The sequence below is a fragment of the Schistosoma haematobium genome, chromosome 3 (genome assembly GCF_000699445.3).
Source record: "Schistosoma haematobium chromosome 3, whole genome shotgun sequence".
NCBI lineage: Eukaryota > Metazoa > Platyhelminthes > Trematoda > Strigeidida > Schistosomatidae > Schistosoma > Schistosoma haematobium.
Window position 1 is genome coordinate 45,627,716 of NC_067198.1, and position 19,614 is coordinate 45,647,329.

Here is a 19,614-nt window from a genome sequence, read left to right on the forward strand (position 1 = left end):
TTCATAATAACAATCATTTTGGTAACTACTGTTACGACATTTTAAAAAGTTTTGTAATTTTTTAAGCAATTAGTATTGAAGTATTTGAAGATGGCTTACACTTCGTTTCCATATTAAATCAATTACTTGAAAGTTTAGAAAAGTAACTAGATATCGCCTACTTTTGTATCACAATTTGACTGAATAACGCCGAATATCATATACTGGAGATAAATGTGTCTTTATTCATCTTATTTTCTTACGCCATTCTGGCGACTTAATTGTGTTTAGACTATACTACTTAATGATATGTAACTAGTTGTTTGTATCCCGTTTTCATAGTTGAATGTGATGCGAACAAGTGGGACAACTTAATTGAAAACTTAAAGGATGAAATAAATAACAATATTGTTCGAATTATTCGTAGACCTTCACAACAACAAGATAGTACATCATCTGAAACATCAGGTTTGCTATCTGTTGGTCCTATATTCATTGAAGTTAAATCAACAATGGATTCGACTAATCTACATAGTAATAATAGTGAAACGAATTTAAATTCAGGAACTGATCTTTTTGAATTTTCATTACCGGAAATTTTGTGTGCTTCACAACAAGGTTGGCGTTATCATTTACTACGTGTAATATGGAAAAATGATTACAGTCAAGATTTCTGCCAAATGCGTATCGCTTCTGCTCCGACAGTTATTCACATTCCAGATTTGTCAAATGTACTCAGACAGAAATCAGTGAATATACGTTTATGCTTAGCTTTGTTACGAAGTGAATGGATAAAATGAATCCCTTGTAAATTCTATTCAGTCGTACCCTTTCTAACCTAATCCATTGTAATTAGTCTTGGTTTGCTTTTCATCAAGTCTTGTTGGTGGATAAAAATAAACAGATAAAATATTTTTCCAGTAGAATGGACTTTTGTTACACCTTTAAGCCTGGTTGGAAAACCGAATCGATAATACTGAGCTTTGTGTTTAAGATGAATAATAGTCTAATAATGAGACTCTACAAGTTCAACATCGAAAAATGAGACTTATGAAGTCGGTCGTCAAAATAGCTTGTCTAAACTTCATCACTTCAACATATTGTAATGAAGGTATCTTCGAAATAGCTAACAATGTATGTAAAACACTAACTTGGTTTTACACTGTCCTATAAAATCTATTTTAAAGACGACTTTTTTAAGTAGTTGAAATGCAATCACTGAAGTTCGCCGGCCATCTGTCTTCTAAACTCTAATTTTCCAATGTCTCATGGGTATAGCTTGGATGAAATGAATTGGGGGAGGGAAACTAGTGGTGGATACAAAATATACCGATTACTAGTAGGGTGGGGAAAATAGTTCTGAAATGTCTCGCGTAGACAGTTGTATTTTCCAACAAGTAGCGGAAGTTTAAAATTTATATTGTCAACGGAACTATGTGTGTCTCAGCAGTGATATGTTAGACGGACACATACCATCCTATTTTAATTGGGGTTCTTCGACATCAAGATATATACTGCAAGCACATGTGTTAGGATCAATGAACGGAGATATTATTCTTTTTCCATGTCTAGTCACCTGAGAGTTTTATGATTTTACAAATGAGTAAATTTTCCTCAATAGGTCAGGAAGGATTATTATGACAAAATGCCACCATAATTTACGGACACAGAGTCGGGTAAAATAGTCAGGCCTCGGGATTGACAGAAAAATGCCTTGAAACCATATTTAGCTGTATGAATCTCAAGATTCATACTGTGACACCCTGTGGTTCGAATTATCATCTATTATTTGATGTGTTGGAAAAAAATTTGTAGTTCGACAAACCAAGTTTCCCTTCACTTTTCCCAGCTCAACCTCTGTTACTAACAGGGACTATCCTCTACAACAAGCCTAGGGGAATACTTATTTATCATTGAGAAATATGGATTTGTTATAAAGAGATCATTATGTTCCATAATCCTACCCACTTTAGACAGATTAAACCTTGAGGTGTTCCTTAAACTGATACTACCAGAATACTTATGTGTTTAGTAGCCTATATCTTTGACAATACATTTTACTTCGTATCACTGAACCCCATTCGGAAATGCTCTTATCAGAGAACGTTTCTCACTATGAAGTCCTGTTTGTAGTAGAAACTGGTTGTTGACTGTCATTAATATTCAAAATGATCCTATGAAACGTGTCTTCCAACGTTCATCCGTGTACGTGAACAATTATGCAGTGTGGATTGATCTACTGGTCCGTTTCCAACTTGCATTCCCGTGCAAACCAGGCAAAAAACGGAATTCCAGATACGTGTTTCTGATAAGCAAGTAGTCCAGAATTTATCCTTGATTCTAATCCTAAAAGCCTTCCTCTGATTCAGATTTGACCCTGACGAAGTTAAATAGACTATATTTAAAATTCTTTCTTGGATAACCTGTCCGCTTGACGAGTATCACCAGGCTCATGATAGAGAAATTCTAGAAAAATATTTTTAAATATACAGCTCTTATTTTCAGCAATGAAATCCTGGAGCTAGATTGTTTACCAATAATTTTACATCACGCGCCAAATCTAGTTAACTTGCAGCGACAAGTGTGAGGAATCACCATTCTCTTCTCTGACAGCTGATCAAACCAAAGATAAATGGAGTAGAAAATTGACCCAATTAATGAAGTTGGAGCACTGGAAGAATTGTAGTTTGTTCGTTCCTGCTAAAGTTAAATTTTCGGCAACTGCATTTCTGGTTTTGCCTTTTGTTTCTCTTCATTCCAGGTTGGTCATTGCATACGCATAACATGTGTAGAGCGAAGGTTATGCAAGCATGACAGACAAAATTAATAATGCTACTTATTACTGTCGTTCGATAATATATGAAAAAATTTATCGTTGTGTGAGTGGCGTCGTGGCTTGTGATTATTGGCAATAAAAAATTATATTGTAAAGCCATTTGTTTCTTTGACCTTAACAATTGGAGAAGTTTGCAGAATAGCATCCCGAAGCTAAGAATTAGTCATCTGCGTATCAGCCTCAAAACACCTATTGTGCTACTAAACCCTTCAATAGTAACTGTGATTGTTTAGAAAATATACTGACTTTGATAATAGTATAAAATTTCCCAGTGATAGGTTATTAGCAGAGTATTCATCGTCATTAGTTTATGTACTCCTTTCGTCCACTACATAGCAGTGTCTAATTTTATGATATACACTGTCTTACAGTCAAAAATCGGCTTCACCTCAAATGGAGCACTTCTCTTCGATTGGTACCTAATCTATAGTTCTGACATGAACTTTCACAATCAGCCAAATAGAACCTTCCTAATGACCATCATGGTCCTTTCATCCCTCTTATTTGTTTTTAGGTCAAGACATTAAGGGACACTCGAGTATCACATGTTCCTATCGTACATTGTTCCGCTAATTTAGTAATGAAATTGTATAGTTTTATTTGGAATGTTTAATGTTTTTTTCCACTTTCTTTGCTGTACACGAATATTTTTTTCAGCCATATCTTTCATGTTTCCCGGCACTTCAGAGCAGCTACGAGTCTGGATTGTGAGCTGAAGGAAATGGCGAGGTGATTAGTATATTAGTCTTGTTTGTCTTGCGCTGTTTCAGCAGTGATGTGCTTGATAGCCTATGATTCTGGCCAGCATGTGTAATGGTTCATACACGTTGAAAAGTAAGAGTATCCATTTAAATTTGCTAACGATCCTACTAAATCAAGATGAACGTGGTTAAAAACAAGTGTCAGGAGTTGCGATGGAGCCCAAAGGACATTTATCAAAAATATCAGGAAGTCGACCATGATAATAGTTAGTGTGAACATGGGCAGACTTTGGATCAGAAACTGAAAGCAGACATTAAAAGAATGAATAACAACTGTAAAGAATTTCCCAAGACAGAGTAGGATGGAGAGTGCTGGTGGGAGGTTTATGCTCCTCCATGAGGGGTAGCTGGCTTAATTAAGTAGGTAAGGATTGTAGGCACTTACATTAAGAAGAAAAAACTCAAACAGGTAAGATGTTAGAAATTCTACCTCATTTTACAGTCAATTAAATGGATACTAGACCTTGTTTGCATCACTTATTGGTAATCACACCGACATAGAATCGATGAAACGAACCACTTTCGAAGGGAGGATCGTTAGTGAAGCTTTCGAACTGAATTATAGTTTCAATGTAGGGCAGGCTTACTGGAAGTCTGCGACCATTGTAAATAAACCCACTATTGTCAACACTCAGTGACAGATTCCATTCGTGTATATCTTATGTTTTCTTGGATTATCGCTGGAATATTTTTTTGGTAACATTTTAATATGGTTTGTTTAGTTACGAGGAGATTTATTCGACTTCTTTATTACTAAACCGTGACAGCACTTAGTAATACTACTAATTCGTATGATCTATTACTCATTTATTACGTGAAAATACTGACATTCATGTGTATTTCGGACTGATGGTTAACGGAAGTTCATCGAACGTGAGTGAGTGAATGAAAGTAAATTTGACGGTGATGTTTTCAGTTTGCTTATACTAATGATTTGCACGAATGACTGTGTTATAAAATTTGGAACTAGACTACCTACATATGTGTCAGAAGGTAAGTTTTCTCTACTTTTTCTTACGTGTTTGATTCGCGGTTTTGTGGTTGTAGAATATAACTATTGCAATAGGTCGATGTTTTTCATAACATGAGCAAGTTCAAGGGAGTAGATCCCTTGTAAACCCTTCAAATAAGTTATACAAGACAAGGCACCTACAACTTCGTCGTCTGTTTTGGAAGTATATTGTTTGTCTGAAGTAAACCGTGAGATGATTTATGAAGAGAGTGAATTCTCGGCCTTCCATAGTATTGAAAGTGTGATATGGCACAATACATGACTAGGCGTTCCTTGAACATAGAATCATATCTGAATTCAGTGTCGTAGAATCATATCGACGAGGACGCAAATGTCTTGGGTTGTAATCTCTTGTGCGGGATCATGGATGAGCACTAATGAGGAGTCCCATACCAGGATGAGACGGCCGTCCATTGGTTCTAGGTTTTCAGTAGTGGTCCAACATTCACCGACTCACAAATTCAATCCAAAACTTAATAATTTTCAGTCTCACACTGATAGAAACTCGAAATGATTCCTTCACAAAACTTGTGTACTAATAAGCTGTGTGTGGCTAATCATGTTAAAAGCTATGGAGTGTTTTCATGGTCGTTGGGAGACGAGGTCGAGATATTGATGATGCGGTTGTCAGGTTACGGTCTTGAGTGCTTTTTATGCAAATTCGATTATGACCAGTTGGACATCATTAAGAGTACCATAAAGAAAGGAGATGCTCATGGACTCTTCGATCACGGGATTACTGCACAACCTGTTATATGTGTGAACTTCATATTAGCTAATCTTAGCTTTCTAGGAGCTAATCGTTGAGCTGTTAAGAATAGAGATGGTCCTGTAAATGCTGGCTTAACACATTTTTTTCTGTTTGGATTTGTATGGTCCACAATATTTGTCGTTATAGTTATTTATCGTTTGAAAATCTGAGTCGTTACGTTTTTGACTTTAACAAAGGATAACCTGCAGCCAGGAAATCCACAGAGCTTAGATAAAGAAGTTATTTAAAATATGCGTTGTCAAGGTTCATTCGCCAATGACCTCTCGCATACATAGCGACGTTTTCGTTGCCGATTTATGTCATAATCCGAAGTTGATGTATAATTCGTTTAATGTTGGATCTACACTTTCAAGTATAACCCCTCTTAAGTTTTTGTAATGTTCTAAAACATCAGTGGTTAACCTACTAATTTTGAAGTAGTTGCTGAACTAACGTGGTTGGGCCATCAAAACTGCGAGTTACTGAACACATGGGTCGGTCACACCAAATGTGGTCCGTTGCGGATGACTGGCCGAGAGCCTTCCGCTATATACATACATTTACTAAGCGTTTTGAGACCATTGTCAATGTCAAGGACTAATAAAACTGTTTACTTCATAGATTTATCTGCTAATACCAAAGTATTAAAAATGTTATACATCATGTATTTTTAATCTAAAATCCATAACAGCCAATGGCTTAAGAGGTGAACACTCAACATCTAGAATTTAGAGAGGTTGGGAAACGGTGGAGGCAGAAACACTTAGTTGGTATGGCATAGCTTGGCCATGCAGACATGGTCACTCTACGTAACTTCCTTCTTTTCGTGTTAAATATATTATTTGCTTTCCAGTTCAAAAGCGTTCCTCAGAGGCTATAAATGGTATTATGCTGATTGTCACGATAGGACAAGTCAATATAGACGCTTATGTGACTTCCACGTAAGATCTTATAGATTACGCAATCATGTGATGGTGAATCTACAATTTAGGATTAAGTCTATTATTCTAGTGGCAAAAAGAGATGAGGTTAATATCATCTTTGACGTTAATCCAACAGTTTCACTAGTGTTGATGGGCGAACTTGTACGTATGGTAGTCATTTCGGCTCAAATTTTATAGCAAGTAGTAACATTCGGTAATACTCGGTTTTTAAGCAGTTTGTTTTCTGTTTTGCGGATGGTTCAACCTCATGGGATTATGGTTGTGATGTTAATGATTTTGCGTTCTAGGACGCAAAATCAGGGTTAAACTAGAGTTGAAAATGTTGTCTGTAAATATCTGATATTTTACTATACCTGTGGGTGTAGCGGACTGTCAAATGGGTTTTAGCATAAGGTCTGTCTACAACTTCGTACCGAATTATATTTCCGGAAACCAGCATTCAATTTATTCTTCGTGATCAATATGAGTTGCATAATTTTTATTTTGTAAAACCATTGTGAGACTAGATAAATAATATACAGGGCCGTTACTGTGTAAATGGATGAGAACATGATCTTAAGTATTTTGTCTTAAAAATAGTACAAGAGAAACGGTGGGAATTACAAGCACCTGAATAAAAGTATAATCTGTAAGATCCATTTTGAATGGTTTGTGTGTGAAAATCCTCCCATCTATACACTTGCAGTTTGTTCCTATTGATTCCTTTAGTTGCACATTTTGTTAGTCTTTTTGATTGTGTTTGAGTTGTTAATATTCGTATTTTCATGTAGATTTTATGTTTCTTACGCCTTTACTAAGTTTTGATGTTTCTTCCTGAACTGCATTTGTGTTGTTTTACTTGATACTTAGTCTTAGTGGCAGCGATATTGGTTCGTTCCTCCTATTGATTGTGTTGCTTGTATTGACTGGAACTGTGCATTTTTTGATTGTAAATTGAGGCACTCTTTCAGAATTGGAAACACTCTGTGTTATAAAGCAACCAAATATTATCGTTTGAACGAATCTGTGCGTGGTCTATCCAGACACTATAGAATAGCATTTATTTGTTGCGATTGATAATTTTCTCGCATCCTTTATCAATTTCCTTATTTATTCTAATTTAGATTTGATGAATTGAACAATTATTGGTTGAATAGCTGGGTGGTCATATTTATTTAGGTAACAATGTACACTTTGTTTTTGTTTCAACCGGGCAAGGGCGCGTATCCAACTCACTTGGACAGCTATTTTTCAGTCAAAACCTTAGTTTGGATCGTACATAATCATTTTGGTAAGTTATAAGAAGAATATGCAGAAGTTATCCAAACCTGGACATGAATTGATGTAAAAGTAGGACGAAGTATACCTGGTTCAATTTATTATCCCTTTAGAAGCTCCAAATGAGGTTCCAAATAATAAACAGGATTTAAAGGAATTTTCGTAATTTACTTGTCTCATGAATATTATTAGGAACCAGAACTGAGGTGTATTGAAAATAGACAATCGGCTACTGACATTTTATATATACGTAACTCCATGTAGAGAATTGATATTTTAGGCAAGTCCAAAACTCAAAAAGTAAAAAAAAATCAGACACAAAAATTTTAGTAAATGAAAGCTTATTTAAATTTATCACCTTAACGGAGACTTCTGCGAAAGTCAGTACGACATAATTGAAAGGCATTGGTTTCACTAAGTAGCTCAAGTAGTCACTTCGATGTTGCATCACATATGTAGATTTCGTCGATGTTTTGATTCCTTTGAGATGGTGCAATTTGTATCCAATTGCAGTTTTTGAATGGAGTTTCATATTTTTGATTGTGGATCGAAGCACTCTTCCGGGACTGCAGACAATCGGTGTCATGTCAGAACTAAATATTCTCTCATGATGATATTGTATTCTCAGGTAACAGTATGTTACATGAGGCATGCCAGTTCACAGGCAAGATGAATTTATTACAGGTGCTACAGGCTTTACTTTATTAGGTTACTCATTTCTTTTGATATGTAGGGTACTTAGGTAATATAGAGCGGAATAAATTCTTATGCATTCAAATATTAATTTTAGTATGACTCTAATGTCTAATATGATAGTTGGTACGCTTTGTGGAGGTTGAGTTACGACAAGCAACTGGTGGTCGGGAATAACTGAAAGTGAAGTCCAGAGCAGTTAACAGAAGACGTTAACTTGGATATATTAGTTTGCGCTTCTCGTTAGTGATCCCAGATAAATTCTGGAAGTATAAGTGGTGGCGCAGGACAAAGTCATATGTTCCACAAATGTTGTCAGCGGTATTACATGAGGGTGATGAAAAAGAAGGCAAAGGGAAGAGGAGAAGCAGGACGGACAGTGTTCTTAACTGGCGAAGTTTACTCATTTGTGATGGAGCGATCCGAGTATGACTTCTTAGACTCATTCACTTTTATCAGGCCAATTTCTAAGCAAGTATACCTCATCAAATTGAAGAAAACAAACCAGTTTGGTGTTGAATGAAGCATTGCATAAATGGAAGGAATTTAAAGGAGCTGGAAGTTCAGAATTATGTGTATTTCTTTAATTTGTTAAGGGAAATACAGTGTTCAAGTGATAACTAGCTTTTCCTCGTCAAAAGTATTACGGGTCGTTTTTATTGTTGTGACTTTTGTAAAGTCATGAGTGAACTCATATCTAGCGTGATTGGTCAGTCTTGCTTGCAATAGTATCTCCCGGTAGGAAGTGAAAACATCTAACGGCCACAGGTACGCGTCTGAGAAGCGTTTAGCATAAGGAATCGACATCAATACCATTGATTCGTGACATCCTATTTCACTATAAGTGTTCGTAATTAAACAAAATTTTATGTTCTATTTTTCGTAAGCTTTGTAAGCGATCTGTCAGGGAAGGATAGGATTACATTACCGTGTTGATAAGAATACCCATTTGTTGCGGTTGGTTTGGTCACGGAATAAGCAATTATTAGTTGAATGACTAATTGGTAATATTTTTTTAGAACATTCGTTCGTCTAACTACTCTATTTTTGTTTTGACTAGGCAAAAGTGTTTATTTAAGTTGACCTTAACTGTTGTTACTCATTCCAGACTCCTTTTGTGTAGAAACTACGATGATGTAAATACGAAAACCGAATTTTTAAGACACTGGTGTAAACTATTTCCGGTAGGTAGTTGCTTGACAAGTGATTTGACTTTCGATAAGATGTCGAAACTGTGCATCGTTAGGTATAAACGTTTTATAATCTGAATGACTACGAACTCGTCTCGTCTGTATCTTATTTCACCCATTTATTTACGTCGTATATGCATCATTCCACAACATTTCCTTAATGATGGCAACAGTGTGCATCTTGAATAATCACCCCAGACTCATTTCTGTTTCTGAACATATAAGTGTAAACAACAGATTTTTAACTTAGGATTGTCAATATTCACCTTGCACTGTATGCAGACCGACTACGTACTTGGTACAGAGAATGCGCTTACGTTTAATCATGAAAGTAACATAAGGTGATCATCAGTAGTATGAAACTTAGAGAGTTCGGCTATTACAACCAGAAGTGTTAGCGAAAATTATTTGATCCGTTGCAGTTGCGAAATGTGAAAATGCACTGCATACTGTTTGTCCAAATACATACCAAATCTTGTGCTATTACGGATAGCCAAATATTCATTTTAGATTGTCTGTCATCGAAACTAGGATGGATATACTTTCCAGTTATCTTAAACTCACGAAAGTGTTGTAGCGTGGCGTCGAGTCCCAGTTAACTTGAACACCGCTACCAAGAAACATGTGCCAAATAAGTCAGAAAGCGGATTGAATGAAGTTTATTCAATTGGCGATCTCGTGGTATCGAACGAATACCAAGATCGTGCCAAGAAATGGTACAAGCGAAAGCAGGAGAACGGAGTAGATGCGAACATAGCCAAAAACCGCGGAACAAAGTTGGAAGGTAATGGAAGCATAAAATGGCTGTAATTAGCACAGTCAAACAAAAGCACATTAAAACAAGCACTGATACAGTTGGTTATAATAATAATTCATTATATGTGAAAATTATATTTGAAATATTCAATCGTTGAGAATATTTCAAATATAATTTTCACATATAATGACTTCTCTATACTCGGCGCTCAATAACTGTCAAACTATTCGTTCTAATCTTGACGAATATTCGTATATATAATAATTGTTTTCATTAAACCAATAGTGTTCTCGTGATAAAAGTGAGTCACTACAGTTTAAAGTAATCCATCTGAGACATTGCAAACCACAAATACAACTTAGGTGAGTCCCCTCTAAAATAATATCAAGTTGAATAAGATTTAAGAGTGTTGGTACCCAGTGATCTGAAGTTTTACTCTAACCTCACCAAGAATGCCTCTCGAGTAATCCTTGCACCGTAACATCGAAGCTCATTTTTGGTCAGTCCAACGGTAAAACTTCCCACCCAACCTTGAACAATTTCATATGATCTCATTTGGAGTATGAAAATAGAATGTTTTCTTTCCCACTCCAAAAGGAAAAGAGTATATTGAAACATATAGAAACGCAAGCCACAAAATAATTTCAGGGACTCAAATCCAAACCTTATGAAAGGTGCCTCAAATCGCTAAAACTTTGAGCAATGAAGTGAATTATGGACCTACAGAATGCCTAACACTCCTAAACATTCTCTCAAATATCTAATTAAGCTCAGTCCCAACAAAAGCCTTGGGAGTAACACCCAGAAACTGGAAACAACATAGCAAGATAGACTATGGTCACACTTCCTACTCCCCAAAAGTAATCGAATGCTCGAGTCCTCTTTCCACTGAGCCAGTCTAAGAGACTCTTCAAGAGTCTTTTATGAGAAAACTCTACACATTCATAAGGACTAAGGACAAAATCTCATTATGATTTGCCAATGTTTTTTCTTTTTAATAATTAAATATACTTATGTTCCTACCTACCGACACAGATGATCCACTATTATAAGATACTAAAGCCAACTAAGCGAAAGCTTCTTCTATTCCATTCAGAACTATTTGGAACCATGTAAAAGACCGGGAAATGTCAAAGTTGCGGTACGTCCGTTTGGTTGTAAGGTTTGGGATATATCAGTCACTTCTTGTATTTATGGATATTGTGACTTGTAATTTAGTCTGTATTTGCACATGTTTTTCTCAAGTGGACACGTTAAATGACACCTTTTCTGACTTTTGGAGCGTCTCTAATATGTTCGTGAATGTTAGCACCACCGCAGTCCAATTGCGCCTCACGTTCTGTATAATCGCTACATCGGCCACTGGAACTTCGACCATATAATGTAGTCGTAACCTGGATTTATAGTAAAAGTAGCTAGTATGGTACTTCACACACGGAAGTAGTGTAATTACACTACTTCAAGTTTTAAGGATTGAATTGAATGTAGTTTAAATTTAGCTGAGGTACTAAGGTCAATCATGGGTTTACTTGCAATTGTCCCTCTGTTTTTCTATTTCAGACAATAAGAACGGCTTTCGTCAACTTGCAATGGTTTGTTCGCCTGGTTCCCAAAGATCTGTAAGCCGAAGTACAGCTCGTACCCATAGCGCAAGCCGAAGTCGATCTAGGAGTGGCAGTATTCGGCGAAGTTATACACATTCGAATCGTAGTCGATCAGGAACCAGATCATTTTCCAGACGCAGTTCCCATTCACGTCGGAGTACTAGGTCAAAAAGTCACTCCAATTATTCTCGTTCACATTCTGGCAGTCGACGTTCCAGATCATGGTCTAGATCACGTTCACGCTCTCATGGTCGGTCCGCTTACTCGTCACGTTCACGTTCTGCTAGTCGTTCCAGATCAAGATCTTATCGTAGTCGAAGAAAGTCGTTTTTTAGAAGTAGAACAAGAAGTTGTTCGTATCACTCAGTTCGTTCACGATCACACAGCCCCAATTCAAGAAACGTTTCGCCAAGCGCCAAATGTGTCAAAGATCCGAGGGATCGTTCTAAGCGTGCACATTGGACAAATAATGTAATTATCTATTGAATTTTTCTATTTGTTAACATCGAAATTATTTCAATTAACTTTTGACGTCATGATGCTATTCAAGCTTTTGTTTCTATTGTATAATTTTTTCTTGAATAACTACTGTAATTGTACTACTACTAGTAACTCTGTGTATCCTACACACGTGCTTAGAGCCTGTTTGGTGAATCACATAGATTAATGTAGTACAATGAAATCCTGAATAGATATTTTTCGAAAAGATTTTTACCAGTGTTGGATTGGGAAAGTGGATTCATTTTCTTTGACATGAATCTTTGAGAAAATCCCTGTTTTGTTTCAATATGATATGTAAATTAAGGGTCATATATTTTTTGTGGGCATTCAACCATTCAATAGGGATATAACAGGTTTTAGAAGACTGAACGACTAGACAAAGGCATGAAATGTCTGTGAAGTCATTAACTTTTAGATTAATCCATGTAGGTAAGTGCAGACAAATTTGTTGGGGTCGTAGCGATTATCGTAATCAGTGCTTAAATCATATTCTTAATGCATAATCTTTTCTACTACCGTTGGTATTGTCATTACTTTTACTACCCTGTGATTGTTTATTAATTTCATCTCACTGCTAATATAATGTCTCAACATGAATCGGTGCAAATATGTCCCAGTTTCTGTTCCTTATAACTGACTAATTAATTTGGCTGTCATTCTTAACTTTCCGTTGTCATTAACTATTCTGTCACCATATTTCTCATGTCTAGGTCTCCACTACAGTTGACATTCATATTATCTCATCTTTGTTCCCCATCTTGTTAATTTCGCCTATCGTTACGCTGACGTAAGGTGCGAAATATGGATCGAACCTATGCACGTTCGTACCAGATCCTACGTTCGCTATGGCTATCTGCTGAACTACATATATTGATGGTGCATGTGAAACTAGTGTTATCCGCAAATCTCATAATAGGTCCATGACGACTAGATTCTAAATCGGCTTTGTTGCTTGACCTGTTTTTTCGCCACTCATCAGCTAGGTCTCCAGTAGTACCATAGACTTACGAATCACATCCCAATAATATGTCGATCCAAAACGTTCAGTATCATTGCATTGTAAAAGATATCAGGACAAAAAGAATCTGTTAGCCCGAGGGATTTCTGAAAATTTGTCTCCATAAATATCTTCGTGCCATTAATGATAATGATAATCAAGTTCCCACTAGTGAATAGCTTTTTAATGGGTCCTTTGAGTTCCAGTAAGAAATTGTAGCTAGTATAGTTGAATTTGAGACATCTCACTGATAACAGTGAGTAATGATCATGTAGTATCGCAAATTGATTGGATTTGGAAATGTGGTACATTGAGTTTCAGGTAAGCAATTTGAAGCTAATCCGGAATACTCAATTCACAATGGGATCAAGGGTGGATACTTTCATGGATTCCTGGGATCATGCTGACATCAGTTACTCTCTGGTTTTCGATGACTGTCTAGTTAGAGAATCTATCCTGTTTATTTCTCTCACCCGTTTTCTATTTTTCTTTCTTACGAAATAGGTTTGGTTAGTTGGTGAAAAAGCAAAGGATACAGTTTTTCATTTCTGTGATATTTGTGATTTACCAATTGTAATCTATGGACGTTTGGTAGGTGGGTCTATTTTGTCAATAATGTGCTTTTTTCTCCAAAATAGCTACCTTGTAAGCATGTATTGTGTTATACATGTGCTATGAATCTTATGAAGAAATGTAATAGGTGAGTTGATTTGTGCTTATGTCTGTCCTTCACATACGTCGGTAGTTTTTTTAATTCTTTTGACTAACAAGTGTAAGTAAACACAGGCTTTCAGATATTGTTTTGGCTATTTATGGAGCAGAGCAGGTAGATCATTTTCCTCATAATTATACAATATCATATTTATATGTTAGCTGGGGTACTACTTAAGGGCCTAATCAGAGGCCGAGTGTTTTAGTATGCGACTGTTCTCCCATTCGTATTACCGCTGTCACACAGAATGTTGGCTGAGGTAATATACGGAGTTAAATAGAAGATTTATGCTCACAGCATTTTCGCACGGTCAAATCGGATAGAGATCACGGCACCGCAAAATCTCTTAACTAATCTTACCAGTAGTGTTTAAGTAGAAAGCTTTCACATGGTTTATATACTCCATTGATCGGTCACAATGATAACTATTCAATGAGTAATTAATCTAGTTATTTCTATTTATCTATACAGTGCATTCTTAGTAATTTAATGTGTATATTTCTCTCATTAGATGTCAAAAGTCTATACAAACTGTGGAACGATGTTTAGTCGGAGGAATATTCATGTGCTTTGAAAGTGATGGTTGCCGGCGTACTTATCTCAGTCATCGTGATCTTCAAGCCCATATTGACCATCGACATCGTACTGGGTCAACTGTAATTACTTCAGTCGCTAATAATAGCAGTAGTAATAATGTAAATAGTACGATGATAACTAAAAACGATATTGTCGCACATTCAGAAATAATTACACCTTTGCCAAACCAAGTCAATTTTACGGAAGAGGCGTCTCTACTTTCCGGCGTTGTAAAAACTATAACAACAAATGCTAATCAAGTGACTACACCTTTATCCATAGATAAGACAACGACTGGTGCGCCTCCTCCAATGTCTTTGTTAGGTCCATCACCAAGGTTAGTTATGAATACGATGATTCCACCAACTTGTGGAACAACTCAACCGAATATTTATATTAATAATCAGAAAAACAGTGGTCTTTTACCATTACCGCCTGCACAGACTTCATCCTCAACAATTTTTTCAAATCGACTTCCTATGGGGATACCTCGACCGCTTAGACTAAACAACCTGAATAGTAGTTGTAGTACTACTACTAACAATAATAATAACAGTAATAACACTGTTACTAATAATTTTCCTCAACTTCAGCAGTTCACAAACTGTCCTCCGCCTACACTTCCACCTCCACCATCTATCGGGGCACCGAATATTCGTGCGCCACCACCAGGACCACTACAACAAGCACCACCACCGTCTGCATTTCTTGCTAATTCACTTTCCATTCCGTCATCGTCGTCTACACAGCATAATCAGAACTTTAGTGGTGCTTCAGCTGTTGCTGCTTTAGCTGCTGTTGTCTCAGCGGCGATGTCAGCAGCAGCAGCTGTCCAGTCGAAATCTGCTGGAATGACAGTAGTTGGTGGTACAAATAATCTATCTGGAGCAACGATTCAACAATCTTTGACTAGTAATCAAATGCAGGTAATTATATATAAATATTTTATTCGTTCATTTTACTAATCACTTATTTTGACCGATATCGTTGTTTGTCGGTTGAATTCATATGAGATTGAACTCATTTAGAGTCGTATTGAAAATTAGCGAACCAACTATTTCGTCCTAGTATTCGCCTCCTTGGCAGCACGGACTCACGATATCACCAGGGATGATAAACAGGACCTACAGGTTTCATGGCTAACACTTAGCCACTAAAATACGACCTACATTTCAACCAGTCTACATACAATCCACTGAGCCATTGTCTTCATTATATTTAGTGGTAATTTTCATAATAAACTAGGGTTGGGCGTAAAAATAACATTGAAAATGACAGGGAAGGTGTTTCTTTTAAGCCCAGGATGTTTTTACGCATTTGACCTTAATCATAGTTGAACCTGAAACTTCGCTCTTATCTAGTCTTAATGAAATTCAGCCTTTGAAAACTGAAGATATTTGTGTAGTGTTAGTATTTAAATAGCAGATATATTTTCGAAGCATTGTTTGGCTATGGTGTAATGTTGAAGCGATAGGCTAGATAGTGAATATTGATTATCGGTTAGTTGATGAAGCTGTGAAATTCCATCGACATAAGTTGTTGGTCATAAGTAGCATATATAACAATTGTTCTTTTTTAAGATAAATACGACCAATTAATTTTCTTTCTCCACACAGTTTCAGTAACACGGAAGGATTTTTACCGTCAGGAGTGCTGTTGTATTGTTATTGTCAACAGGGAATTATTTTCAAGGGAGTTAAATTTGTTAGTTAAGAAAACTGGGTAAAGGATCAGCTGAGACAGTTTATAAACTATAAATTTTACATAAATAGACTGTAGTGTATAAGGTTAGGGTTACTTGTAGATCATCAAAGAAAAGGGTTACATTATTCAATGAAAAGGTATTGAATATTAGATCGAATGTCATTGATATCTGCTTATTGATGATTAAAAAGTATTTAGTTCTCACCTAGTAGATTAAAATTTTGAACACTGTTCCGCCTACTTTGACCAGCCCTCAAGTAACTAAAGTGTGATCCAAACGCAAGTTCTTGGTAAACTTATAAAGCCAACTCAATTGAAATTAAAGCAGTAATTCTCGCATAACATTGGATAATGATCACATCAACTACGTGCTGACAGAATTGAAAAATATGAAGCAATAAATTCCCTTACTTTGTAATATAAATGAGTTATGGCTTATTTTAGATCTACTAATCATCAGCTCTGCCCACTATGATAAGACCATAGGTGTACGTCGGTCAGAAGCAGTAAACAAGGATGGAACATTTGTTCAGTTTTTTTTAGTTTGACCATTATTAATGATCATGACACTATCCGTAACTTTATCTTTATTCATTTGCCTAGACTTTCGAATTTATATGGTTAACATTTCATGTAATTCATGTATCTCCTGATATATATTTTCTAAATACTTTTCCTAGCCACCTAATCCATTGAATGCCTCATCATTAATTACAAATGCACTTCGAGCTACTAACCCCAATTGGAATCCATTGGCTACTGGTGTATCGAATGTATTGAATAACAGTAACAATAATAATAATAATGCAAATAATAGTAATAATAATCAGAATAACTTTAACTCAAGATGTTTACCATTTCAATAAGGAAATGTGCTTGTATACATTTGACTGTTACATTAATAAAATTTTTTTATTATCTCAATGTAACTTTGTAACACAATTTTCAGTATTTTTTGTGTAATATAAGACAAACTACTGTGAGTAGTCAAGATTTTTATCACAATTATTGTTTCCCATCAAGGTTTTATGAACTATTGGCTAGTGCATTTGTCTTAATAGATTCTTGTGCCATATGGAAGTATACCCTAGATGACTATATTTCTGTTTGTTCAGGATTTGCTTAGTGTTTACAAGTAAGGAGGTATGGGACGACTAATTCAACCTGTCTAGTCTTAGGAGGGAGAAAACAATGTCACTACATTTGTGTTATGAAGTTGTAATTGGATTTGTCTAGTCAAATCCCAATAAAAAAGTAATATGTTACACGGAGATGTTAGTCCATTTGACTTGTACTTATCTTTTCGTCGTTAATTTGAATACAGTTTACGTACTTGGCTTCAAGTTACAGAAACTGAATTAAGTTGAGTGGGGTTCGAACCCGAGATCTTTGGTTAAAAGCAAAGTGGCTATGTGAATTCAAGTAGACTACTATTTATCACCAGCTGTAAAAGTACCTGGGAATTTAAAGAATTAGGATCACTCTTTTCATAAAGAAAACCATGAAATACATACTACTCTGAAGTAGTTATAATGGAATAATCAATACTGGGATTCAGGTATGTTAAACTGATGAGTCCTAGATTTGACATCATTGTCATTTCGGTATGTACTGCTAGCTTTTATTCATGTTAGAAACACAATACAGTGGTGTAATTCACATACGCTTCGTTTGAAACGGTTTCAGTTCAAAGCTCTTTACAATAATAATTGCTTATGTAGTATGAAATAAATTTAGTGTTCTCCAGTTTTATAAATAACAATGTTGGACACAATGTACGTTAATATAAATTGGTACGGATCTCGTTAGGTCAGGAATAAATAACAAAGGTAGAGACAATTTAAGCTTATATGATGCAATTAAAATTTCGGGACTTATAAGTAAGGAATTATATCAAGCCCCAAACTAAGTGAAAGCAATCTTTGCTTGCGATTACCATCGATTTCAAGCAAATATCAACCAGTGTATCTAAGAGGGAAACCTTTAGTCACTATAATTGAGGAAAGAAGCTTTACTCCAGGGCTTGTCAATCTACAGAAAACAACAGTATTCATTGGTTTATCTGTAACCCTTGGTATCTAGAAATTCCTGGAAGCATACCTAATTTCCTAACAGTGTAAGTAATCATCCAGTCAGAGTATAATACATAATCCATCAGTGCTCGGGAAGTTTCCGAGGCGTGTGCTGGTTAAAAAAATAATCTTAGCACTTTTCTGACTATTTAAGATTCTATAGGGAAATCGCACCAATATAGATCTATCCTTTTGGACTAGATAAGGGTATATAGTCTAATACCTTGACTAAGTACATAAATGGCATCATTTAGTAATTTAACTTGTTTAAAATCTTGTCCTTGAGAATTCCTGTGAGTACATGCACTTAATATGTTTAAACCAAACTTCCTTAATCAATCGTAACTATCATTTTCATTTAATTTGATCTTTCATCTTTTTATTGGTTATTAATTATTGATTGATTCGATCTGTTTCTTTTCTGTATTTCTATTGATTATGTAATAGATGATTAGACAAGCCTATTGATAGAATTTAATATCTCAATAAGTTGATTACTGATACCTCTTATCTTTAGGTTATATGACAAACTGAGACTGTGATTTAGATGGTGATTGGAGGTAGTCAACAAGAAACCCTGGAGCCTTGTTTCGTGCTACTTGGCACTCGTCAGCAAGGTGTACCTGTAATCTTGAGGGGACTGGTACTCCCTGGCGGACTCGATCTCGTGTCACCCAGATTCACAGTCAGAGACGTTACCACTGAGCTATCCGAGCCGTGACTAACCTGCTGTAGGACTGAAATGTAATCACAATTGATTGTGCCCGCAGTGTCGAGTCACCTAGATTGGTGACCACATTGCAACATGATCGATAGCATTCGTTCTGCACTAATAAGAACTAGACAAGCATGACATTGATCACCACCCAGTGATCAATCAATTGTGAAACAGAGACTGTTTTATTATAAATAATCAATTGTTACAGTTTTCTCACAGGATCTTATGCTTCATAGTTATTATTGTTCTGATGATGATTTCTCCAGTTAATTAAGAGTGATAGTGAAAATTCTGTATACATGAAAAGATTACATTTAAACAAAAGGTAATTTTGAATAACAAATTAGTATAAATGAATTTTAAGCTTAATAGTAAATGATTCTCTGGGACGACATCTCGCGCGCGAGTGCTTAATCATTAGACCATTGAACCGGCTGGCATTCAACGGTCAGTCAGTCAGTCAGCTACAACGTAGGACCAGGCATATATGTGCATCGGTCCAGGTTGCCATACCGCATCAGCACAACAAGATGAACACCGGATTCATAGC

The 19,614-nt window shown here is 36.0% G+C and overlaps 1 protein-coding gene across 4 annotated transcripts in view; it reads left to right on the forward strand.

Annotated features, from left to right (window-relative positions):
- The window catches only part of CBLL1_2 (Cbl proto-oncoprotein, E3 ubiquitin protein ligase-like 1), an 87,544-nt gene extending 68,856 nt beyond the window's left edge, over positions 1–18,688 (forward strand). Inside the window, exons 33-38 of one of the 4 annotated variants that reach the window (XM_051213975.1) lie at positions 3,473–4,569; positions 7,387–7,553; positions 11,741–12,255; positions 13,787–13,873; positions 13,921–13,982; positions 14,506–18,688. In XM_051213975.1, the coding sequence (XP_051069997.1) occupies positions 3,473–3,531 (59 nt within the window). In that variant the 3' untranslated portion in view covers positions 3,532–4,569; positions 7,387–7,553; positions 11,741–12,255; ... (1 more) ...; positions 13,921–13,982; positions 14,506–18,688. Of the gene's footprint in view, positions 1–321; positions 7,554–11,292; positions 11,322–11,740; positions 12,256–13,786; positions 13,878–13,920 lie in introns of those variants that run through there. The other 3 variants (XM_051213977.1, XM_051213978.1, XM_051213974.1) reach the window with 3 other exon arrangements.
- Positions 18,689–19,614: the final 926 nt, after the last annotated feature.